The sequence below is a fragment of the Vidua macroura genome, chromosome 14 (assembly GCF_024509145.1).
Source record: "Vidua macroura isolate BioBank_ID:100142 chromosome 14, ASM2450914v1, whole genome shotgun sequence".
Lineage (NCBI taxonomy): Eukaryota > Metazoa > Chordata > Aves > Passeriformes > Viduidae > Vidua > Vidua macroura.
In genome coordinates, this window is record NC_071584.1 from 1,041,234 (window position 1) to 1,065,270 (window position 24,037).

The 24,037-nt window shown below is 55.4% G+C and overlaps 3 protein-coding genes across 10 annotated transcripts in view; 2 read left to right on the forward strand and 1 right to left on the reverse strand.

Annotated features, from left to right (window-relative positions):
- Positions 1 to 182: 182 nt before the first annotated feature.
- On the forward strand, positions 183 to 3,491 carry GJB1 (gap junction protein beta 1). Of its 3 annotated transcripts, XM_053990420.1 has the most exons (3): positions 596 to 620; positions 1,697 to 1,812; positions 2,496 to 3,491. In XM_053990420.1, the coding sequence occupies exon 3, from the start codon at positions 2,508 to 2,510 to the stop codon at positions 3,345 to 3,347; it is 840 nt and encodes a 279-aa protein (XP_053846395.1). In that variant the 5' UTR covers positions 596 to 620; positions 1,697 to 1,812; positions 2,496 to 2,507; the 3' UTR covers positions 3,348 to 3,491. The 3 variants fall into 3 exon arrangements, with proteins under 3 accessions (XP_053846397.1, XP_053846396.1, XP_053846395.1); XM_053990422.1 differs by lacking the exons at positions 596 to 620; positions 1,697 to 1,812 and adding an exon at positions 183 to 204; XM_053990421.1 differs by lacking the exon at positions 1,697 to 1,812 and having other exon boundaries at positions 525 to 620.
- Positions 3,492 to 3,581: 90 nt separating this feature from the next.
- LOC128814517 (gap junction alpha-3 protein-like) lies at positions 3,582 to 5,379 on the forward strand. The gene has a single exon (XM_053990419.1). It carries the CDS (start codon positions 4,268 to 4,270, stop codon positions 5,162 to 5,164), a length of 897 nt encoding a protein of 298 aa, XP_053846394.1. The 5' UTR covers positions 3,582 to 4,267; the 3' UTR covers positions 5,165 to 5,379.
- Positions 5,380 to 5,731: 352 nt separating this feature from the next.
- Positions 5,732 to 24,037, reverse strand: part of ZMYM3 (zinc finger MYM-type containing 3) — a 33,765-nt gene continuing 15,459 nt past the window's right edge. For 5 of the 6 annotated variants that reach the window (XM_053990408.1, XM_053990410.1, XM_053990407.1 and 2 more), the window contains exons 8-25: positions 23,440 to 23,590; positions 22,783 to 22,898; positions 19,172 to 19,258; positions 18,698 to 18,848; positions 17,944 to 18,116; positions 17,351 to 17,516; positions 13,606 to 13,664; positions 12,884 to 13,052; positions 12,162 to 12,277; positions 11,832 to 12,006; positions 11,145 to 11,291; positions 10,291 to 10,394; positions 9,720 to 9,888; positions 9,446 to 9,597; positions 8,842 to 8,956; positions 7,688 to 7,942; positions 7,486 to 7,603; positions 5,732 to 7,073 (exon numbers count right to left, since the gene is read on the reverse strand). In XM_053990408.1, coding sequence (XP_053846383.1) covers positions 6,875 to 7,073; positions 7,486 to 7,603; positions 7,688 to 7,942; positions 8,842 to 8,956; positions 9,446 to 9,597; positions 9,720 to 9,888; positions 10,291 to 10,394; positions 11,145 to 11,291; positions 11,832 to 12,006; positions 12,162 to 12,277; positions 12,884 to 13,052; positions 13,606 to 13,664; positions 17,351 to 17,516; positions 17,944 to 18,116; positions 18,698 to 18,848; positions 19,172 to 19,258; positions 22,783 to 22,898; positions 23,440 to 23,590 — 2,622 coding nt within the window. In that variant the 3' untranslated portion in view covers positions 5,732 to 6,874. The remainder of the gene's footprint in view (positions 7,074 to 7,485; positions 7,604 to 7,687; positions 7,943 to 8,841; positions 8,957 to 9,445; positions 9,598 to 9,719; positions 9,889 to 10,290; positions 10,395 to 11,144; positions 11,292 to 11,831; positions 12,007 to 12,161; positions 12,278 to 12,883; positions 13,053 to 13,605; positions 13,665 to 17,350; positions 17,517 to 17,943; positions 18,117 to 18,697; positions 18,849 to 19,171; positions 19,259 to 22,782; positions 22,899 to 23,439; positions 23,591 to 24,037) is intronic. The other variant, XM_053990413.1, reaches the window with a different exon arrangement.

A 24,037-nucleotide genomic window follows, 5' to 3' on the forward strand; every position in this document is an offset into this window, starting at 1 on the left:
CCTGCAGCCCGGCCCAGGGGCCCAGGATGAGCGGCAGGGTCGCCGTGTCCCACACGGGGTGCTGGGCGGCGGGACCTTGAAGCGGGCCAGCCGAGTTAATCGTTGACAGGCTGTTTGCCTTTTCCCGGCTGCACTTTTACACATTAAATCTGGGTATTGGTGGCTCCCCAGGGACCAGCCGGCAGCCTGAAGCACCAGATCAAGGTGCTCCAGGAGCCGGGGGTACCCAGGGTCATCCCGCGGGTGGAGAGCAGGGCTCCGCCACGGTGCATGTGCCTGGCTTGCAAGGAATGCGGCGGGGAGGATGCTCACAGCAGGGGAGTGGGGCCACGGGGACCAGAAATCTCCCCCGGGAGAGACCATCCCGGGGGACTGGCCCTGCCCCAGCGCTGCCGTAGCCCCGGGGTTGGCCGCGGGGGATGCTCAGCCGCGGTGGTGGATGCGGGTGGGTGCGAGCCAGGCTGGACACACCTGCGGTGTTTACTTGGCGAGCCGTGGAAGGAGCAAGGCTGTTTGGGAGGGGGTGGGTGACGTGCCTGCAGGGCAGTATAAAGTCCAGGGTGGTGCGGTGGAGACCGATTGCTGCAATCCCGAAGAGCATTGATTGTCCTGGTGTCGAGGTGAGGAGCTGGCGGGCACAGCACCGCTGCAGGGGTGACCGCACGTCCCCCAGCCGGGGAGCACCGGGGGGGCCCAGAGTGGGGGCCACAGCAGCGCTCGGGCCTGGGCCTGGGAGAGGAGAGCCGGCAGTGCCGGCCCTCACGGCGGGAGTGGGGAGCGGGGCAGTGAAGGCACAAGCGGCGTCCTCACAGCTTTGCTGGACGGTCTCTGGCCGCCACCGCTTGCACAGCTCCGGCTGCTCGCGCCTTGGGCTGAGGGGAGGAGGTGGCATTTGGGATGGAATTAATTGCCCTGCCAGCCTGCGGGCACCCAGCTGGGAGGCTTTACTGGGTGTGCTGCTGGGGTGTACCGAGGCTGGGGACAAAACCCAAGGGACATGGCGCCATCCCCGCAGGGATGGGGCACAGTGTAACAGCGCGGCTGGGACACCAGCCCTGAGGGGCACGGGGGCTGTGCGAGCACAGGGACTGTTGTCCCCACCAGCATGTCCGAGCAGTAGGGCAGTGTCAGTGCGTCCCTCGCGGCGGAGGAGCGCGGCCCCAGCGCGCAGCCAGCGTCACTCCTCCGGGCTTTCTCCCGCGTCTCCAGCGGCACACGCGGGGCAGCTCTAATGCCTTCACAGACGTCGATGCTGGTACCAGAGCCTTGAGGAGGTGGCAGCACTCACAGCAGCGGTACGCGAGGGCTCGGCGGCGCACCGAGTGCTCGGTGCCAGACCCCTACTCCAGTGCCGTCCATGCGGGATGGGCACGCAGCTGGGCTCGGCCGTGCTTCCCGGGGAAGGGACCTCCGGACACCCTGCGTGGGCCGTCCGGCACAGCGATGTCTGTGGCTGGGTGCCGCCACGAGCAGCCCGCGGTGGGGAGGCCGTGGCCGCCGTGGTCGGTGCGGGGCGTGGTGGGGAGGTGGGAGTGGGTGCAGGGCCGAGCAGCGGGAATGCAGCACACAGGCACTTTGTTTGGCCAGGGTGGGCGGAAGTCAGGGCGTTAGATCTGAATGCTAAAGTGTGTTGTTCAGGGGCCGATAAAGGCCCCATTGTATGTAAATAGTTTATAAAGCACCATATGACTTCCAGTGCAGGGCAGTGGCAGAGAGAGACGAGGGCAGGCGGAGCAGAGCTCTCCTGCGGGAGGCATGAGACCTTAGAGGGGCCACTGGGGGCAGCTTGCGAGGACCCTTCCTCACCGGCAGGTACGCGTTGCCAGGATCCTTCACACTGGGGGGTGGCTGCTCCCAGCCACCCGGACTCATGCAGGGGGGTGGGAAGCAGCTCCCGGGGCTGCTCAGTGCCAGTGGATGGCTCTGGTGAGGCAGGGGTCTGTGTTGGGGGTGGGGTCGCCCCGTGTTCCTTGGGCAAGGAAGGTCCTGGGGGGGGTGGCAGTGCAGGGCTGCACGGGGAGAGCCCCCCAGCTCAGGACTCCCTGGCCATGCTCCTGCAGATAATGGGAGGACAGAGGGAGGCACTGGTGCAGTGGAGCCCATGAAGTTCCTCGGGACCATTCCTAGCCAAAGAACTCGGCACTGGGTACTGGTGGTCCCTGCGAAGGTGTGGGAGCTTCGCCCCCATTCTCTGTGGCCGCTGTGGGTTAGGATCCCTGTGCCAGTGTGGGGCGGCAGGGCTGGAGAGTCTGGCACTGCTGGGGCAGCCAGCCTCCTGCCTGCTCTGGCCAAAATGCCGCCTTGAGCCGTGTCAGGAGCAGGAACCGCGCTGCCATCCTCCTGTCTGTCGATCCTGCTCTCCACCTGCCAGGGCTGCCCACCCAGTCGCTCCCAGGTCCCTCCCGGGGCTGCTGCCGCTGGAGCCAGGACCTGCTGGCTCTCAGCCAGGGATCCTTCCTGCTTCTAACACCATCCCTCACCGCTCTCTCCTGCAGACGTGAGAAACGATGAATTGGGCCGGCCTGTACACGGTGCTGAGCGGGGTGAACCGCCACTCCACTGCCATCGGGCGCATCTGGCTCTCCGTCATCTTCATCTTCCGGATAATGGTGTTAGTGGTGGCAGCCGAGAGCGTCTGGGGGGATGAGAAATCTGCCTTCACCTGCAACACCCAGCAGCCTGGCTGCAACAGCGTCTGCTATGACCACTTCTTCCCCATCTCCCACATCCGTCTGTGGGCCCTGCAGCTCATCCTCGTCACCACACCAGCCCTTCTCGTGGCCATGCACGTGGCCTACCAGCAGCACCAGGAGAAGAAGCTGCTGGTGCTGACAGGGCACGCAGATGCCAAGCACATGGAAGAGGTCAAGAAGCACAAGATGCGCATAGCGGGTTCGCTGTGGTGGACGTACGTCTGCAGCGTGGTCTTCAGGCTGCTCTTCGAGGCCGTGTTCATGTACATCTTCTACATGCTCTACCCCGGCTACCAGATGATGCGGCTGGTTAAGTGTGAGGCTTACCCCTGCCCCAACACTGTCGACTGCTTCATCTCCCGGCCCACTGAGAAGACCATCTTCACTGTCTTCATGCTGGTCACCTCCAGTATCTGCATCATCCTCAACATGGCAGAGCTGGTCTACCTGGTGGTGCGGGCTTGCGCCCGCCGAAGCCAGCACCACACCAACCCCTCGTCGGGGAAGGGCTCCTTCTATGGGCACAAGCATTCCTCCGAGTACAAGCAGAATGAGATCAACCAGCTGCTGACAGAGCAGGACGGTTCCCTCAAGGACATGCTGCGTCGCAATTCTGGGCTGCAGGAGAAGGGTGACCGCTGCTCTGCCTGCTAGGGCCACCACTGCGGGGGCCCTGGCCCCACAGTTGCCCCAGGGGCCTGTTGCTGTCCCTGTCCCAAGGATAGTATCCCTCAGGCGCGAGTCTGGCTCTCCTAGATGGCCGGGAGGCCATCCTGGGCCATTAAATCTCCATTCTCAGGTGCTGCCTCCCTCCTTTCTGCTCTGGCCGGGATATGCCAGGAGCTGGGGTGCCCAGTGTGGGGTGTCCATCCTTGCACCCAAGCCCTGGTGGGTGTCACGAGGGGCTGTGGGGGCTGCAGTGCCAGGGCTGAGCTGGGGCTGTGGCTGTGTTGCCCTGACAGCCAGCAGCAGCCAGTGACCCCTGGGTGGCATTGATCAGTGTCCAAGGGCTTGCACTCCCCCAGCACCAGTCCCTGCAGCCCCGAATATAATTAGAAAAGTGCCCAGACCAAAAATAGAGGGAAAAAGTTTCCCCAGTGGCTGTTTGATGTGCCAGTCACAATGAAAGCCAATGGGGCACGCAGCTGCCTCGTGCCGTTGGGTGACTGGACAGACGGAGCAGGCAGACCTGTCCGCACCCCACGGAGGAGCTGGGGAGCAGCTGGGAAGGGGCCCTGCAGCATCCCCCACCACCCCACTGACAGGAGCGGACGGCGCGGGAGCACCGGGCTCTGCCCCACGCACCGTCCACGGTGAGAGGTCCCCGTGCCGGATCACCGCCGCGGTTGTTCCCCGTGGTGCTCCCAGCTCTCTGCTGGAGGCCTTTGCTCCCCCTGCTCTCCTTGTGACAGGTTAGGGGGTCCCCTGGGACGCGGGATGGGGACGCTTCAGGCACAGCCTTGGGTTGGGTCTGTGCACACCTGCTTGACCAGGGAGTGGGGAGGCATCTTGGCGGGTTGTGGGGCGGCTGCGTCTGGAGAGTGGCTGTCTTGCAGGGCACCGCAGCAAAGGCCATGGGGGACTGGAGCCTGCTGGGCCGGCTGCTGGAGAATGCCCAGGAGCACTCCACAGTGGTGGGGAAGGTCTGGCTCACCGTCCTCTTCGTCTTCCGCATCCTGGTGCTGGGGGCAGCCGCGGAGCGGGTCTGGGGTGACGAGCTGTCTGGCTTCTCCTGCGACACGCAGCAGCCCGGCTGCCAAAATGCCTGCTACGACAGCACCTTCCCCATCTCCCACCTCCGCTTCTGGGTCCTGCAGATCATCTTTGTCTCCACCCCCAGCCTTGTGTATCTGGGTCACATCCTGCACCTGGTGCATCTGGAGGAGAAGGCACAGCAGCAAAAGGCAGCACGGGCCAGCAGCGGGGCCAGGCGGCAGCGCCCCAGGCAGCCCCAGCTCCCTGCAGGGAACACAAGGGCACGGGTGTGCATGCAGGGGGCCATCCTGAGGACGTACATCTGCAACATCGTCTTCAAGGCTCTCCTGGAAGTGGGCTTCATTGTGGGCCAGTACACCTTGTATGGGTTCCAGCTGAAGCCCCTCTACACCTGCAGCCGCTGGCCCTGCCCCAACACGGTCAACTGCTACATCTCCCGGCCCACTGAGAAGACCATCTTCATCCTCTTCATGCTGGGGGTGGCCTGCGTGTCCCTGCTGCTCAACCTGGTGGAGATCTACCACCTGGGTCTCACCAAGTGCCGTCGGGGGCCAGGCCCCAAGTCCCGCATCCTAACCGCTCCTGGTGGGCCTGGAGGGCCTGGCAGCACCTATGTCACTCTGCCCAGGGCTGGAAGCCCCCTGGCTGCTGGCAGACCCCCCCATGGCCTGGCACCGCTGAAGAAGGCAGGTGCATGGCTAGGGGTGGTCGGTGGGTCCCACAGGGACATGCGAACGGCAGACCTGTCAGTGTAAACTGCTGGGATGGTCAGGGATGGGCAATGCGTGGGTGGTCACGGTGCTGATTGTGTCTCCAGTCTCTGCCAGGCCCAAGGCATGGACCCCATGGCCAGCACGAGAGCTGGGAACAGCCCTGGGGACACTGCTCAGCTGCTCCTGGCACCCCGGGGAGCAGCAGGGCTGCGAGTAGAGCTCGGAAGGGGGAGAAAATAAACACTTACCGCACCTCACTTGACTCCTGCTCTGCTCACAGTCACTGTGGCATTGCCCTCCAACTGCTCCATCCTATGGACACGCTGCATGGCCAGGGCAGGGCCACTGCTGTGTTGGGTGGGGCTGCAGCACTGTGGGCCGAGGGCAGGGCAGGGACAGGCAGGGCATGCCATGCTGGCACCCGTGGGCACTGGGGCAGAGGCCATCACCACATGCCAGAGCTGGCAGGACAGCAGGGCCCAGGCAGGGTAGGAAGTGCAGGGAGCACAGGCTGGGATGGACAGGAGTGAGGTGCACAGCAGCACAGGGACACTGGCCCTGTTCTCCTACAGTGCTCACCCTGCCCAGGGGGAAAAACCAGCGGCTGCCAAAGTTTTCCACATCTTTATTTGAAATGAATGGTTTCCAGAGACACAGGGTTAGTCCCACTGCCCTGGCATCACTACAACAAGACTGGTGAGCGGCTCACTCTCCACATGGACACAGAGAACAGATGGCCCCAAAACAACATATACAGGCTCAACAGGAGACCCATGTACAGCTCAAGAAAACCGACCAGAACATGAGAAGGGGCAGGAGGCAGCACAGAGTGGCACAGCTGGAGCCAGGCAGGGTGGTGGCAGCCTGTGGCTGTGGGAGGGAGGGGGAGGCCAGGCAGGGCTCCCTGCTTCTTCCAGCAAATGTCTAGGCCCCTGGCTGGAGCAGAGGTTTCCACTGATGGCACCTTGCACAGGGGAGGGTCCTTACACCAAGACAGGGAACAGTGGGGAGAGAGGGGCAGCACTAGCACAGACCCACCTCCATCAGTTTTCAGCAGACTCAGAAAACATTGACCAAAGAGAGGGAGGCATCCTGGCTGCACACAAGGAAGGTATCCCTGTGGCAAGGCCAGATCTCTGCCCACAAATTCCAGTGAGAGCTCCAGCCACTCCGTGCAACCAACCCAAATCTCTCCCACCCCGGGACAGAAGTTCTCCCCCCGGCCCAACAGCTCTCAGGCTGCCTGTGGCCCATGTCCACTGGCTTGAAAACAGAATCCTGCCCCAGGAGCAGAGCTACTGTTGGTACCTCCAGCCTTGTGAGGGAATGCTAAAGAAGAGGGAAGTAAAAGCTTTGGGGGCCACTGGTCCAGCGGGGCACTGTGTTTTGTGCAATTCCTGTCCTGGTGCACGGGGAGAGAGGGGTAGTAGCAGGGCTGGGGGTAGGGGAGGAACAGGGCTGGGCAAAGGGAGCTGCACCAGGGACTCTGCCACTCCTGTGCCATGGGAACAGGCCCTGGGGAAGATGGCTCACCCAGCAGCCAAAACTGGAGACAGAGCTGAGTGCGGGGGCCACGTACGTAGGGAATGCCTGTAACGAGCAGGATGGGAGGTCCAAGTCTGGTAATGATGCAGGGACAGCACTGCTGCAGCACCATCCCTTCCTATGCTGCATGGCCCCTGCCCTGCAATGGGAAGCAGCGAGATGAGGTGTCCAGGGCTGGAGTGCAGCCAGTCCAGCAGCACCCCGCCCTTAGTCCACGTCATCCTCTAGGCTGCTGAGCCGACTGTGCTCCTCGTAGATCTCCCTGACGGCCAGGATGCGGTTCAGCATGCTCTCCAGCATGCTCCGGTCCATGGGGATCACCGAGTACCAGAGCGGGGACTCGGCGATGCACGACCGCTCGGGCTGCAGGTAGAACACATCGTTGCGGCTCCGCAGGCTCTCGGGACTGTGGGGAGAGAGGAGGGTGAGACCTGGGATACCAGCTGCAGGGGCTCAGACAGCCTGGACTGATGTCATGTTTAGTGAGGGGTGTTCACAGCTCATCACGGCCTCTTATCATTCAGTAGGATAAGGACACACACCCAACCCACAGCTCCTTGCTCAAGACCAAAACCCCTAACTGCTCAAGCACTGGACTCCTACTGCACATTCCTGCCAGTCTGGAGAAGGGCAGGAAGTGGAAGAGGCCAGAGAGAAGCATTCTCTCAAACTTGGTCTAATGAAGCAGCATAGAGCCTGGGCAACACTGCATGCTCATGTACAAATTTCTGGAAAGCAGCAGTCACTCCACAGGGTTCCATCAAAAATAAGAAGCGGCCCCAAAATGGCACATGCCTCTTCTCCAGAGAAAGCCTCACCATTTGGAGAGATAAAACTCATAAAACTTGACTGGGCATCGGAGGGGATTCATCCTGTTCTCCCGCTGCTCCAGCATCGGTACCTCCTCCTCACGCTTTCGTTTTCCCGAGCCGCCATCTGCAGAGAGGGAAAGAGCTGGATCACGGCTGGGTCCTGATGGGGAATGCAGGGGGAGGAACAGAGATGTTCCCCCAGACCCACCTCGGCTTTTCTTCTGCTTGGCAGGAGCGTAGTAGCGGATGCTCACCACCTTTGTCATGCCACGGGCTGTGGTGCACTTGCGAGACTGGCGCACCACGTTGGTGAAGGAGAGCTGCATGTGCTCCTCTGCTGTCTGCAGCCCGAAGAACTTAGTGTTGAAGAACATGAGGGTGTTGAGAAGCACAAAGGGTGAGTAAACACCCAGCTGTTTGCACTCCCAGAGGTGCTCCTCCTCGACACGGGAGAAAACCGTGTCTGCAACACACAGAGCGAGAACCAGGTCACATCAGCAGCGGCTTTGTGGCAATCCCTTCATCCTGCCTCTGCAAACTCACTGTAAAAGACTGATGCTTCACAGCATCTCTTTTTTCACAAGGTTATTTCTCCTGAGCCATGAGCAGAGCTAGGGCTCTGCCCAGCCATAAGCCTCCCCAGATCACAGCCAAACCACAAGTGAGAACCCAAATCAATCCTAACTGCTCATCACTACAGATGGCCAAAAAGTGAACTCCAGGTCAGTGCTCTACCACACTCAGTGAGAGATTAGGGAAAAGCAGCAGGCAGGAGAGATCTGGCCAGTTCCTGCCTAGATGCACAGGTCTGGAGTCAAATGGCTCTGCCTGGGATAGCCAATCTGCAGAGATGAGGCTGGATCTATGAACTAACTACTGACAAGACACAGCAGGGAAGGCAGCCCAGATCACAGCATCATGAAAAGCCTCTGCAGAGCTCTAGGTTAGCCCATTCACAAGGCAGCAGCATAGCAACCTTGGCCAAGGCCTAGCATCATGTGCTGGGCTTATCCATGTGCTGAGAGCACAAACACATGCACCAGTGTGCCTCCTGGCTTGGCATCCTCCTTGCCAAAGGGGGGAGACATCACTGTGAAGTGTTGTAAAGATTCAAATTGTCCCAGGATACAAAGCACATGCGCTCTGCTCCCAGCTACCCTGGCTGTGGGCAACAGAAGCTGCTGAAGTGTAAACCACGCTGGCTCTGCAGTTGGTTTGGGTCAGTATGACCTCAACACACAGCAGGACTGTGCTGCCTATGCCAAGGATGAAGCTGGGGGAGCACAATCAGGCCAGAGGATCCAAGGCTACAAGCACAAACTGGATATATGTGGGGACTGAAGGTACTCTGAAGACACGTACTATTTGGTAAGATCGTGGGTTGCCAGCCACTCAGGGATTTGTTCAGCTCCTGCACGAAGGTCAGGTAGTAAAGGTCTGTAAATATATTCACCATACGATTGTTCTCGAGCAGGTACTAGAAAGGACAGAACACACAGTCAAGAGAAACACAGCAGCACCTGGAATGCAAACCCACCCCAGAGAGCCCAGGGCACATATGCAGAGCAGCCCTCCTTGCACCACCAGAGCTGCTGGGCAGATACTTCTGAGAGATACTTGCAGATCTGCAGAGTATCCTTGCAGATACTTTCTGCAAGGAAAACCCTGGGGCATGACAAAGCAGACTTAGTGCTGAAGAAGGGCCTGAGTTTGGGCAGATCCCCCAGCCCTCCTCAGAGTTGTGCAAGAAGGGTGCAAGGCTGGGGAACAGATGCCACTCTACTCTCTGAGCTTGGGAACAAAGACTAAACCAGGTGGGATGCTGTCTTGGGCTGAGGCACTAAAGGAGAGTCCAGGCAGCCTCTCAGGGTCCCCAGAAGGCAGAATGAAGGGTACAAGCACCCTCACCCGATCTGACCCCCGAGTCTGGCTGCAGAGGACTTGAGGGCAGCAACGCCTCCCTCACCTGCTGGATGCCAAGGCAGAGGTAATAGATGCTGTCCGGTTCATAGCGCTCCCCATTGGGCCGGGTTATCTCCTTGACAAACTGGGCCAGGCCGTAGTTGAGCTCAGCTGCTGAGCAGGCTAAGATGTCTTCCTTGATCCTCATGGGCTTGGCTGCAGAGACAAGCACAGCAGCCTCAGACAACAACTTACATGGTTATGGAACACCTCAACACCCCAAGGTCCAGCTTCTGGGAGGCTTCTGCCACTCCACTGCATCCAGACAAGGCACTTACGGCCAAAGCGTAGCTCCTCTCCCTTGCTGGTTTCTCCCCCTGCATACTTGGCTTGTACCCAGGACTTCCAGGCATTCACACCGTATGAGTAGTTGAGCACTGTACAGCTGGGCTGGCTGCTCATTGAGTCCCGAGAACAGCTTTCAGAGAGCACCAGACGCTTCTGCCCCTGCAGAGAGGTGTTCCGTGAGACTGGGCACCTACCTGGTACAGGTGCAGGAGTCCTGGCTACCCCTCACACCTGCTGACTGTCAGCTCCCTACAGTGTGCCATGGCAGCAGGCACCGTTCTGCTGGCAGCCAAGCCAACAAAGTTCATTACTTACGAGGGTCACGGGCAAGAAAGAGACCAGCTGTCACATGACTTGTAGCATTCAAAACTCCTCCGAAGTGACAAGCAAGTATTTTCATTCAAGGAGTGGCCTGCAGGCCAACTGTGCCCTGAATGCAGAGGGCACAACCTCCCCAGCACACCTAAGACTCTGGTACACTTCACCTCCTACATCCCAGGTGGCAGCTCCCACTCCAAACCCGAAGGGCTTTTAAGTAGGCAGTACCCACAGAGAACTCACCTTCCGGACAGCTCGAGGCAGATCTTGCTCTGTGGACACATCATCTGGTCCCACCAGCCCACAGTCAAAGAGGAAATCCACACTGGGGTTGATGTCCAGGGGATCTGAAAGGAAACAGAGGCAGAAGGCCTCAGCTAAGACTTCTCATCCTGCCCCCTGTGCTGGCCTGATTTTTACAGTAAAATGAAGAGGAAACACTTCACATCCTCTACCACTGTCAGGCATGAACTTTTAGCCACAGCCCAACAAAGAAAATATGGCTCTGGCAGACAATGCCAAAATTTCTCAGAATAACCAGAACCCCACATTCTCCTCTCTGACAGTTTTTTGTTTGTTTATTTTTTAAACCTGAAGAACATTCCTCATTCCCTGGTGCCAGGCCAGTACTGTGGACAGCCTGGCACAGGCACCTCAATTTCTGTTTGCTGCTAGCATCCTGCCTCAGCATTGCTGTGCTCCTGCAAGTCCCTGCCTCTTCTTCCACCTTCTGTTAACAGACATTCAGCAATTCTGCCATTTCTCAGGATGCCATGCCATGTCCAGATTTCTCATCTAGCTGGATCCTCTGGAATCATCACTCATAAACACACCACTGCTGCTGCCCTGCTCTTTGTGCTGTTAAAATCAACTTCTCATTCCCCCTTCTCTGGGTCTCACGTTCACAGCAGGTTAAGTTTAGTCTGGACAAACACACACTCCTTCAGAAGTGGTGGTCTGCCCACCCCTATTGCAAGCAGTCACCGCAGGGCTCTCACACCAGGTGAAGCAGAGGGCACGGGGAGGTAAGTGCACACAGCTGAGGGCAGTGGGAGGACCCTCAGCAGCCCTGCACACCTGTGTCACCCAGCTCTTACTCTTAGGGAAGTCAGCCTCCAGGTCCTGGCCCGGCTCATCGAGGACATTTGCCATCTTGACAGCCATAGCCAACACATCGTCCCGTGCTGGTCCAAACAGATCACAGTCCTCCAGGAGACCCTCTGCACTCTGGTTACTCACCAGGTCTGAAATAAAAACGTTCATCAGAAACCCAACTTTCTTGAAAGTCTTTTATCTGTTTTCCCTGTGACAGCTGGAAGATGAAGTCAGAATCCCCGTGATCAGAGCAGCCCCACCCCCAGCTTTCCCTGAACAGCAAGACATTGGAAGGTTGTTGTCTCCCCAGCCACAACCCCTATCACTGCCATTTGTAGGAATGCAGCCCCCAAGTAAAAAACCTGCAAGACCAGGGCTCTCTGCAGCTACCTTTTGTAGCATGGAAGCTGCTTTAGGGAAGAATCTGAACAGCCACCTGAATAAACTGAGAGAGCTGCACATGTGCCACAAGACTGGCACCCCCAAAAGGGGCAGTGGCGGACATTGCTCCCTGCTGCGGTTCTTCCCTTCTGGTACCCCCTCAGTAGAAGTTAGGGACTTGCTCTTCCCTGCTTCCTCTTCAAAGGCTTTGGGAGAGCCATAATCCCGGCAGGTGTTTTAGCTCCAAGAGCTGGCAAACCCCCCTTGATCCCAGCTGTTGGACGAGACCAAGCCATGGCAGAACCTACCACACAGGTCTGAGGAGGCTTTGTCCAGTTCCTCAGCCTCTGCAATCATCTCAGCCATGGCCAGGATGTCAGCCTCTAGAGGATTGGAGGGGATCTTCACCTTCAGTTCCTCAATGGTCTCCACAATCTTCTCTGTGCTCTCCAGTGTGGTGGGCAGGAACATCGGCACAGGCACCTGTGGACAGCAGCACACCCGGCAGAAAACTGACACTCAGTAGACTGACATAAAAGCAGAGGCAGGAGCAGAGCACGAAGAGAGAAGCAGGGAGACTTGAGCAAGGCAGGATCACAACAGCAGAAGAACACAAGCAGGTGAAGCGTGTTGCTTACCGGGACAGGCATGGAGAAAGGCACAGGTACTTTCTGGCAGTACATATGCATAGGCACAGGCACGAAGATCGGGACGGGGATTGGCAACACAACCAGCTGGGGCTTCCAGTCAGCCTCTGACAAGAGCAAAAATACATCAGTGACCTTAATCCCAGAAGTTCCTCCACCCAGCTCTGCTGCATGCTGCCACGCCCCAGCCATCCAGCACCACGGCCCTACCAGCCACCACCTGCTAGGACTCAGGGGCAGAGCTGGAATAGCAGCAAGTCAAGGCCAGCAACAAGAGACAGGCCAGCAACATGTACTTCTTGCCTTAGCCAGATGTACAAATCCTACTCTTACATAGCCCTGCTAAAGAGCTCTAGTTGCCTTGCATATGCTGCAGACCACACACACGTGCCCAACAGGAACTAGAGTGGAACTTGTTTAGCAGACAGCCCTCAGACAAGCTAATGATCTCCAGAGGAACAGGGGCTGTCCCACAAGAGGCAGGATCGTGCTACAGAGCTCTCTATGCCTCTCCTTTTGCTGGTGATGGAAATGGGCTCCCTACCCCCAGCCCTGCCATGTATGCCCTGCACCTGCCCAGAGACTCCTCAGCACGGTGCCAAAGGGTGCAGCCTGCTCTGTGCAGCATTTCAGGCTGGATTCACAGTTAGTCTGGAGTAGGGACATGCCACTTGCCTTTCCAAAATGCCCCTGTAATCCTTCCAGTTTCCTACCTGTCTGACATCCTTTGGACTTCATTTCAAACTTGCAGGAGACACCCCGGTTCTGCATCAGTGGTTTACACATGGCAGCTTTGTTTTTCCGAGGGGTGGCTGGAACCAGAGGTGGGGCGGGAGGTGGCACAGCTGGGGACGTTTGGGCTGAGGAGGCCTTTGCTGACAGCTGGGGAAATGCAGAAAGCAGGAGGTTGGTGTCCACCTAAGGCAACACAATCCCTTCCCTATTACAGGTGCAGATGGAATAACTCCCAAAGCACCACTGCCAAAGCCTGGCAGTCCCCAGCACACGGACACTCCCATGGTCAGACTGTGATGAAGGACTGCCAAGCTGTTCCTGGCAGGCAGCAAGCCTGTGTGCTGCCTCTGCTGTGCCAAGAGTCCAGCAGTGGTGGCTCCTGTCCCATGGGGTAGAGGGGAACAGTGGCACAGCAACTATACCCAGGCTCAGTTTGAAGCACTGTGCAAAGAGGAGCCAGTGCCACAGTGTCAGGATATTCTGGAGTTCATAATTGATTCCTGGGGAACAGTTATTCTTCCCCCTTGCAGGGGACATGTTGAGACATGTTCCTAGGAGCTCTCTTCATCGCCCACTACCCAGACATCTCAAAATGCATTGGTTGTAGAAGAATGAATTCTCCCTGAGCAATGGCAGAACAGTCCTCTCTTTGGGGACAGCCCTTTTGTCTTGCAAACTCCTACCTTCTAAAGGGTCTTACCATGTTAGTTTCTGCCTTCTGTGTGGAAGGGACAGCTGGTTTTGGCTCTGAAGTCTGACCTGTAAGAGAAAGCAACAACTCTTAAGTTCAAGAGCTCCTGGGCCAACATGTCCCACTGCTGGGACTGGAGGTGCAAGCAGCCAGAGAGCAGGGACAGGCTCCCCAGAAACTGCTCCTGGCCACTCCAGGAACAGTTAATGTTTCCACAATCTCTAGCCCTAACACCTCAGAAGACACTACAACTCCAAAATCAAGTTATTCCCATGTGATTTTGTGCTCCCTTGCAGTCCACCCCTTCCCCATCACAGCAGGTCAGGAGAAATCCCAGCCCCTTGTAGAGAGAGGAATCCAGGGCTCTTATCCCAGCTCTGCCTATTGGCTTGCTGTACCGAGCCATGGCCCCTCCCTGTGCCTCCATATCCCTGCAACAAATATCTTGGCAAAGTGCTTCGAGATCCCTGGGAAGAAGGTGACAGAGCTAGTAGCAGCATTATGAGAAATCCCAGAAAGCAGAGAGACAGCTTTGCCCCAGCCCTAGGGATGCAGTCCCATTCCCCTAAGGAAAGAGAGGATCACCTGCAGGTAAGAGGCACATGCAGCAGACGCTGGTCTCAGGTGGTGACACTGTCACCCTGCCTTGGGTGACAATTCCAGCTCATGTGCTCTGCAGAAAACCTGCACCCATCTCAAAGGCTGGTGAGCTAACAGAGCACCTTCATCCCAGTCTCCAGTGATCCCTGGTTGCCCATGTGACTGGCAAAAAGAACTGCCTTCTACTGGTGGGCCATGCATGAAGGAGACCCCTGCAAGGACAGCAGCAGGTCCCAGCACCCAAGGCAGTGGCGGGTCCATTCACAACTCCTATACACAGACAGGTCCTTCAAGGAAGGACCCAGATTCCTAAAGGTCCAACACAGGGACATTCACACTGTGAAGACTTCCTCTGACCTGAGGAAACGAAGGATAATTCTTGTACAATTTGAGACCCATCAGGCTCCACTTGCTGACCACCACAGGGGGCAACAGATAAATCCCAGCTGGAGGAAGCTTCCTAGTCTGCAGCTAAGCATTCAGCCATAGGATCTGCAGCAGTCTCAGGGGCCAAGAACTCACCCTGACAACCCAAAGTGGGTGGGCAGCAGGTCCAGGTAGGAAACACCAGTGGCCTGAATGAGAAAAGAGAAGCTATGGCTTATGAGCAGAATTTCTGCTGCAGCAGAATCTAAAGCAAACACGACTGCCCCGCTGGTCAATGATTTAGGACTAAAGAAAACAAGATTCTCCTGCTATGTGCTACGTGTCCAGGCTTCCAGGAAAGCTGCAGCTCGTTCTTTATTCTCATCCCAACACCAGCTAAGGAACTGTCAAGGCACTGCCTGCCACAACTGTGACTTCTACCCTCTCCAGCTGGACAGCCTAGTGCAGAGCCAGCTCCTTTTGGAAGCCTTTAGGCACAGTTTTGAAGCAAAGCTCCTCAATCCCACACTACATGAACTGTTCCCAGCAAGGGAATGTCTGCTTGTATGATCAGCTAGAAGAAGTCTCAAGGATCACCAGATTGGTAGCAGCCACTGGATCACAGGACTTAATGGTTTTAGGCAATCACTGGCTGCAAGAGAGTAAGCAAGAATAAACAGCTCTGTCCAAGATGAGCCTGAAATCCAGGTAGTCCCTTGCAAGCTGGCAACACAGCTGTGAGGTCCACAGGAGACCATGCAGAAGCTGGTCCTCCCAAAATCCTCTGCACAGCACAGCACAGCTGGAAAGCTCTCTGTGTAAGTGGGTCCTGGCTTTGATGCCCTTCCTTTGCAAACTGGGGCCGCAGTCCTGGGGCAAGGATGTCCACAGCTGTCCCACATTTGGCAGGGGACTGGTGTGCCAGAGCATAGAGAGGGCCCAGTGCAACCAGCAGCATCCGCCAAGCACAGCAACTGCTGGGGCAGCGTGGAACTCGTGCTCAGCTGAGCACTGACGACCGATGACAGGCTTTTCCTTGGCTCCCTTTAGCCCTTACAGGTTGCACAGGAGATGCAGCAGTGGCACAGTGAAGAGTGATGCCCCACATACCAAGCAGCAGAGTTCTGGGGGGCCTCCAGAGATGTGGTGGAGGAGGCCTGAGACTCTCAGGTGGAGACTCTGTGGTGGTGAAGGTACTTCTCAGTCTTGTGGTCCATGGCTCCAAGGAGACAACGGCTGAACAGGGTGAAACATGCTTCCCTCTGCAGGCAGAGCTTGCCCACTGTGCCTGTCCCAAAAGCCGTGTTACAGATCTCTCAAAAGCGACATGCTTGGCAGCAGAGGACAAATGGAACAGCATGGCTAGGGCTGTGGAATCACTTGGTGAGCTACAAGAACCAGCATGTCACACACCTCCTCCTCCCTTGGGCAGCAGAGCACTGTAAAAGCAGAATTCCCATGGGCACCCCTGTGCCGGCAGAAACCAACAGTTCCTTTTCCAGGTCATTCCAGTGTGCTGCCACTTGAGCTGTCACCTCACACAGCCTATTACAGAGCATGGCTCTTGGAAGGCAGGTTGGGCTTCCCCTAGCTGGGGAAACCTTCTGCTTCTGGCAGAGCAGCTCTGCTTTGCTGCCTAAGCAGCAACGACGTCCGGAGCTTCCCCTGTCCTGTGATCAGTGCACTAGTCAGGGGAGGAACCTCAAGAGTCTGGAGATGCAGGCTGACGTCTCTCATGCGAAGGTCCTTGTCTTGGTTTCCCCTCCTTGGCACACCCTAGCCAGGGTTTTACACGTCATGAAATCCCAGGGAGGCCAGCAAAGCCCTGAACCTGTGATGCAGGTAGGTGTTGAAGCTTGATGCACTGAACCAAGTCCCACTGTAAGCTGCAAGCACTTTTAACTATATCCCCCAGGTCACCCAGGAGATCGTGGCCTACGAAAGACCAAACAGAATGAGACTGCAGGTGTCCGAGGGCCAAGCAGTGTCTTGTCACTGTCACTAGGAGCACCTTCCATCCTGAGGGATCCCAAAGCACTTTGCAATCTTCCATAAGGAACTGGCTCGAGTTAATGATAGGAAATGGGGCAACAGGCAGCGAAAATCTCCTCTCCAGCTGGTACTCCATGGATGCAGAATGGGGTTATCTGGGACACAGGGTTGGCAACTCCCCAAAGCTGCAGTGAACTTTGGGTAAGTGGTAGGACTCCAATCTAACATCGCAAGACACAGTGCCTCCAGCAGCTCAGTGCTCCCTCAAGACCGTTCTAGGTTCAGCTCTGGCTGAAGGAGAGCCCACCTACAGCATCACCAGCACCACTTCCTGCAGCACCCTTCTTTGTCCTTGAATGTTTCCCATCCAAGCACTGACCTGGCCCAATCCAGATTAGTTTATGAGATCTGAGAAGGTCACAGCTCGGAGGTGGTGTGAGGCTGCAGGTGGATTGTCATGCCAAACCACGCTGTCCCCTAACCCTGTAAATCGAGCTCTCCGCTGGCAACTTGAGGATGTTAAATCCCTGAGTATCCTCGCTAAGAGTGTGAGCTACAGGCAGCACGCTGGCACCGGCTCCTCCCGTCTGGGCCCTGTGTGTCATAGAACCATAGATGTTAGAGATGGAGAAGCCCATTAGGTCCCACTCCGTCCTTTCCCCCCCAGGGGCCAGTGCAGGATTGTTCCCTAGCGTCTCCTCCAGTCCCAGGCAGGCAGCTTCCACCCCCTGCTGTTGAGTCTTCCCTGTGTCTCTCAGACTGAGCTATGCAGGTTCCCTCCCTCCCTCCTACTCACTGTTCAGCAGGCTCTCGGGCCCCTTCTGCGTGTCCAGGTTGGGCTGGTTCTGTTGATTGTAAAATCGCAGCAGACACTGCTGGTTGCAGAAGTGTTTGATTTGCCCTCGCCAGTGGATGGTTTCCAGCAGCTTCCCCTGACGCTTGCAGGCATGGCACCGAGCTGCCTAAAGCCCGCATCAGCAGGAGAGAAACAACGAGTAACTAACCACACCCCCTCCGAGTGCAACACAACTCTCCAGTGAAAGGTGCACATCGCAAGGTGCAGTGAGCTTCCCCACAGCAGTGCCCTGCCAGTGCCAGCCAGGGACTCCAGCGGTGCGAACTTCTCACAGCAGCACTGGCCGCGGATCCAGCACTGTGAGCTTCCTCAGTGCAGTGCTCTGTCTGGCAGGATCAGCTGGGGACTCCAGCTACGTGAGCTTCCCCGTAGCAGTGTCCCGTCATTGCCAGGCAGGACTCCAGCAGTGCCAGGTTCTCCGCAGCAGTGCCAGCCAGACTCCAGCAGTGCGAACTTCCTCAGTGCAATGCCCACTTATCTGGGTGCCGTGCCCACCACAGCACTTAGCACAAGCTGCCAGTGCCAATACTGACCTTGAAGTACCAGAGCAAGTATTTGCTTTTGCAGTCTTCACTACAGAAGTCCCAGGTGCTGCCCTCCAGCTGCTCGGTGACCGCCCGCTGGCAGGTCTGAGAACAATAGGTGCAGGTGATGCAGCACAGGCCCAGGTTCTTGGTGAAATCCTGTTTGTAAAGAAGCACACACCCTGCGGAGAAACAATAGGAGTGAAACCTTCCCAGGATGAACTGGGGGCCTCCCTGACCCAAACATGACCAGAATCCAGGTCTGCGGAGACAACAGAGCACACGCAACACACTGTAGGGAACAATCCAGCACTGGCCCCTAGGGCTGGGATAAGATGGGACCTCACGGGGACTTGCCATCTCTCACCTCCATGCTTCTAGGAAGAGTCTGACTCCAACCTCCTGTGTGCAGGAACCCAGCAGGCAGGGCAAGGCCAGGTCAGGCCAGCCCAGACGCAAGAGCGTAGAAGTGCATGATGACAGGAGGAGCGGAGCTGCCACCTGCTGTCTCCCCAGCCCCCAGAGAGAGAAAAGCTGTGAGAAGGCCCTCCCCAAGGACACAATGAACGGTAAAGATCTTGCCCTAGGGCCTGGCTGGACAGCAAGCCATACCCACAACAGTCCTCCCTTCGCTGCATGGCAAGGCTCTTGCCCCAGGGCCTGGCTAAGACAATCTCCCCTCTGTTCCTCTCCATGCTCTCCTCTCCTCCCCCAGCATGGGCTGGCATGGGGGCTCTGCCTCTCCCATGCCTTCCCCAAGTACCTTCGCTGCAGAAGTTCTTCTCCACTCCAGAGAAACGGATCTTCTCATGCAGCAGCTTCTCCTGCTTACAGTGTTCACACTGAGACACCACCCCACGCAGCCGCTTGAAGTCCTCGCAGCAGTCCTTGCAGCAGAACTGATACACCTTGTCCTGCCAAAGAGACCACAGCCAGGTCAGCCAGGCGGTTCCTGGACTTCTCAGGGAAGCAAGAGAAAGACTACAGGGCTGAGTTAAGTCCCCATGTCCCCTGGCACAGGATTTGGCATGAGTGGTCTCCTCCTGCCCTTCTGACATCCTGCTGAACATCAGGAGTGCAGCACTCAGCACAGTCTCCAGGCACATCTCTGCAGCTAAGGCATTCAGAGGACTGGCAGAGGAGGAGCTCTGCTCTCAGAGCAGGGAGATGGAAGTACCCCAGAGGTTCTCAGCAGTGTTGGCCTCCACCTCAACACTCCCCCGGGGGAAGTCCTCACCTGCCAGTCTAGAATCTCCGGCTTCCCGCTGAACAGATTGTGACAGTAATGGCAGTTGAGGTGGATCCCACCTTCTGGGCTGGTGCGCTGCAGGAGACAGAGACAGCTCATGGGGGGAGAGCAGTTGGAGGGCAGCAGGCACCTGCCTCACACTGCCACCTCCTTTATGGCCCCAGCCTGCCTGTCCCCCTCGGACCTGCTGCCACTATGGGGCCTCAGTCAGTCCATCACATCGTGTCTCGAGCTCCTGGAGAGATGGTTCTTGAGAGCAATTTCACTTTGCTTCCAATGTGCTTGGTCCAGCTTGTCTCAGGAAGGCAAGCTTTCAAACTGCCACACCACTGGATTTGAAAACTTAAATGATGAGGGCTCTGTTCCCTCTTCTGAGGATTTCTCTAAAAGTTCTTGAAGCACAGGTGCCCGATTTCTATTTTCAAGATAATGCAACTTGAGAATTCAAGCAGCCTCTCATCCCCTTTTCTGCTAGATTAATCTGGAAGATTTAACAGCATTTGGTGTCTGTCCACAACGTATTTGGTGTCTTATCCACAAGGATATATTTATAAATAAAGTAATTCCTGGTTTTCTTTCTGGTAACTTCAGATAAGACATTCTTCAAGTGCCTCAGTATAAGTGTTTTTCAAGCCCAAATTTATTTTTTTTTTTCCCAGAATACTTCCAATTTTTGTTCAGCATTGAAAATGAAGTGGACATTGGACAACATCCTTCCTATATGTGCATCATTCTAGGCAGCTCTTTTGCTCCCTGGCCCTCAAACGTTAACTCTATGCTCACCTGCTTGTACATGCAATAAATTAATCCTTCCCTGTGTGGCTGTAAATGGAGATGCTCATACTGAATAGTTTATCTGCTGTAATTCCATTGCCTTTTCAAAATCCTTACTTTCCAGGATTTGCATCTCCACACTACCTGAGTAAGGCTGACACAGGATCTTGCACTGAAACTGTGTTTAAGCACACATTAGGAGGAACCAGCCTCGTCAATCAATCCAATTCCTTTGCTTTGTGTGACTACCCTGAATGCAGCATGGACTAACATTTCACCAGTTTTTGTTTCATCTGCTAGATTTCATCATGCCTACTTTGACTTTATTGCCAAATGATCAAAGAAGATGTTGAAGTCCTTGGGCTTAACACTGATCCCCAAGAAGCCATTTTGAAACATTCTCTTCAGTGTTTCTTCTTTGACAAGTGTGTTCTGAGATCTGCCAGCAAGACAGTTCCAAACCCAGGTGATGCATGGGTTTACTCAAATGTTTACAATGCTGATTTTATATGGTAATAATTCGAGTTAGATGAATTAATGAAGTCCCAGTTGGAAAAAGGGGAAAAGTTGCAACCATTTCTAAAATGGGTAGAAAGGAGGACCCTGGAAACAATGGAATTGTGCAGTGCCTGTGAAGATCATGGAGCAGATCCTTCTAGAAGCTGTGCTGAGGCACATGGAAGACAAGAGGTGCCAACACAGCCAGCACAGTTACACCAAGGGCATATCCTGCCTGACCAACCTAGTTGTCTTCCTCAATGGAGTGACTACATCAGTGGAGAAGCAAAGAGCTATAGGCGTCATCTCTCTGGACTTCTGTAAAGCCTTTGGCACAGTTCCCCACAACACCCTTCTCTCTAAACTGGAGAAAGATGATTTGATGGCTGGACTGTTTGGTGGATGAGGAATTTGGTTGGGTGGTTACATCCAGAAGGTAGCGGCCAAAAGTTAAACGTCCAGATGGACATCAGTGACAAGTGGTGACCCTCAGGGGCCTGTCCTGGGACCAGGACTGTTTCACGTCCTCATCAAGGACACGGTGGATTGAGAGCACCCTCAGCAAGTTTGCAGATGACACCAAGCTGGGTCGTTCACTTGCAATGCCTGAGGGACAGAGGGACAGCCAGAGGGACCTGGACAAGCTGCAGAGTGGCCCATGGGAATCCCACGAGGTTCAACAAGGCCAGTACAAGGTGCTGCAGCTGGGTCGGGCCAACCCCACTGTTGATCCAGGATGGGGGATGAACAGATGGAGAGCAGCCCTGCTGAGGACTTGGAGGTGCTGGGGGATGAGAGGCTGGACATGAGCTGGCAGCAGGAGCTCACAGCCCAGAAAGCCAAGTGTGTCCTGGGCTGCCCAAAAAGCAGCATGGCCAGCAGGTCAAGGGAGAGGATTCTGCTCCTCTGCTCCACTCTGGTGAGGCCCCACCTGCAGTGCTGCCTCCAGCTCTGGGGTCCCCAGCACAGGAATCACATGGACCTGTTGGAGCGAGTCCAGAGGAGGCCATGAAGATGACCAGAGGGTTGGAACAGTTCTCCTGTCAAGAAAGGCTGAGAGTTGGGATTATTCAGCTTGGAGAAGGCTCTGGGGAGAACTTATTGTGGCCTTTCAGTACTTAAAAGGGGGCTTGTAAGCAAGATGGGGACACATATTTTAGCAGAGCCCGTTGCAATAGGACAAGGGGTAATAGTTTTAACCTAAAAGAGAGCATATTGAGATTAGTTATTAAGAATTTTTTCTACAATGTGGATGGTGAAACACTGGCACAGGTAGGTGCCCTAACCCTGGAAATATTCAAGATCAGATTAGACAGGGCTCTGAGGAACCTGATCTAATTGAAGATGTCCCTGCTCACTGCAGGGGAGGTTGGCCCAGATGACATCCAAAGGTCCCTTTCAACCCAAACTGTTCTATGATTCTAGTCTTATGAACTCTACAATGTTAAAAGCTCCGTAGCTACACTACTCACACTGTTTGTGACCTCAGTGAAGGATTACATCAAGGATTCATAAAAACACACAAACAAACAAACAAACAAACAAAAACCACCAAAAAACCCCAACCAACCAAATGCCTCCACCCCCCTCCACCAAAAATACAGCCCCAAACAAACCAAATCTCAAAATGAAATGCTGCAAGTGCTGGTAACTAACTCTTACCTCTAGATTTCTATGTGTTCTCAGTTGCCCAAGACATGTCCTGGCCTGAGTTTCTCAGGTCTTCCTGGCTGTTACTTTGTTCTTTGACAACTGTACAAAACTAATATTCTTGAAATTGCCTATGAGCACCACAGACATCTCACATATGCTGAAACTTAACATAAGATTAAAAATCACCAGTCAAGCCTTCGAGGATTATTAATTAAACAAGAGGTATCCAGGCCTGCTAGTTGTAAATTTTTAGACAACACATCCTGGAAGACTTACATTTCTCAGTGACACCTGGCTGAGAGGGCAGCTCTGCCCCTTTCCACCCAGCTATCAGGTGTGCACTGGTGCTTTGCTGGCTTACTTGTGCTTTTGCTTATGCTCTCCTAAGGCCACTCTATCTCAAACCACTCATGCAGCACAGCTCTGCACTGCCCTCCTGCTGATAGACATAACCTGATAGACAGGAGTGAATTAGAGCCCACTTCATCCCAATGGAGGACACAGGGCCAAGACTGGGATTTGAGCAATCACAGTCACTGCAACAACTCCTATGCTCCCAAAGAGACTTTCTTAGGAACCCTTCCTGAGGAGCTCAAGGAAGGTGGAGCCTCTGATTTGTGTGAAAGGAGGCATGAGCTCCACGGCCCAGCCCAGCATGAAGGATATTTCAGTACCTGGAATTTTGTCCAGCAGCTGGGGCTGCAGAACTGGTAGACAACCCGGTCTGTCTTGTTGTAATAGCAGGGTTCAGATAAACTCTTTCTGCAGAAGCTGCAGGGTCTAGGGGGACCTGATGAAACAGATAGGAATTGGTGAGGGCAGCAGCACAGGATGAGGGACTGGATTCTGAGGATGGCATGCAAGCTACTCACTTATCCTCAGTCTGACAAGCTATTACCAAAAAGCAAGGGACAAGAACATCAGGAAACTAAGAGAACAGGAACCAGATTCCACTAGGACAGAAGTGTTAAACAGATGGACAGCAGAGTGGTTCACGGAAGTGACCCTGGCTCTAGAGGAATTTGGACAGAACAGGCTGCAATACTTGTCCCACTCCTGGACACCCCAGCACACCATGTAATGGGAAGGGCAAGGCCAGCACAATCCAGCACTACAACTGCTCCCTGCATTCTCAAGAACAGCAATGTACACTACCCTCTATTAAGATGTCTACGTGCTGCAAGGGTTCCTCCCTCTGCACTTCCACTTGTCTCACTGGACTCTTCCCCCGGGCTTTTGCCTTCTTTTCAGTCCCATCCACAAGCAATAAACAATATCAAGGAAGGAATTAAGTAGAGAGGAGATGATTCCCTCTACACAGGTGCTCTTACCAACTAAGCCTGACTGCTTCACTTTGTGGGAGGTAGTGCAGCAAATGGAGCAGAACAGGCCCATCTTGCCACTGCGATCCACGTTGGGCAGCATGTCAAAGTTCTTGCACAGCGTCTTGCACCACATGCAGGGGTAGACCCGAGTGTTCTTCTGCAAACACAGAGCAGAACAGAGCTTCCAGGAGACCATCACAGCTGGCAAGGTCCAACTACCACATCCCACCCCACTGCTGTATCCACTACAGGACTGCTCTCCTGCAGTGACCCCCTGATGCCAGGGACAGGCTCACAGGCTGCAGATTCAGGTAATGGTAGCAAAAAAAAGCTGCCTTTGGCACTTCAACTTCTCATTTCAAGGGCAGCCTGGCAGGAATACAGAGTTTGGCAACCCCTTCCAAGACAGTTAAGTGAAGACTGCTCAGGTGTCAGAGGAACATACCCAGCCCAGCCTTAGGGAGACATCCAGAAGCCAGTCCATGCTAATTGCACACACCAGTGTCACTCTACCATTAGCTCACTGACTTTCTGACCCCAGGCAGATGAAATCAATTCTGTTTACCTGCTTCAGAGTTTCCCCACAGCAATTTTTTAACTGCTT

Bases quoted from the DNA above. Each gene is read 5' to 3' on its own strand.
- LOC128814517 (XM_053990419.1), top strand. From the start codon at position 4,268: ATGGGGGACTGGAGCCTGCTGGGCCGGCTGCTGGAGAATGCCCAGGAG.
- GJB1 (XM_053990422.1), top strand. From the start codon at position 2,508: ATGAATTGGGCCGGCCTGTACACGGTGCTGAGCGGGGTGAACCGCCAC.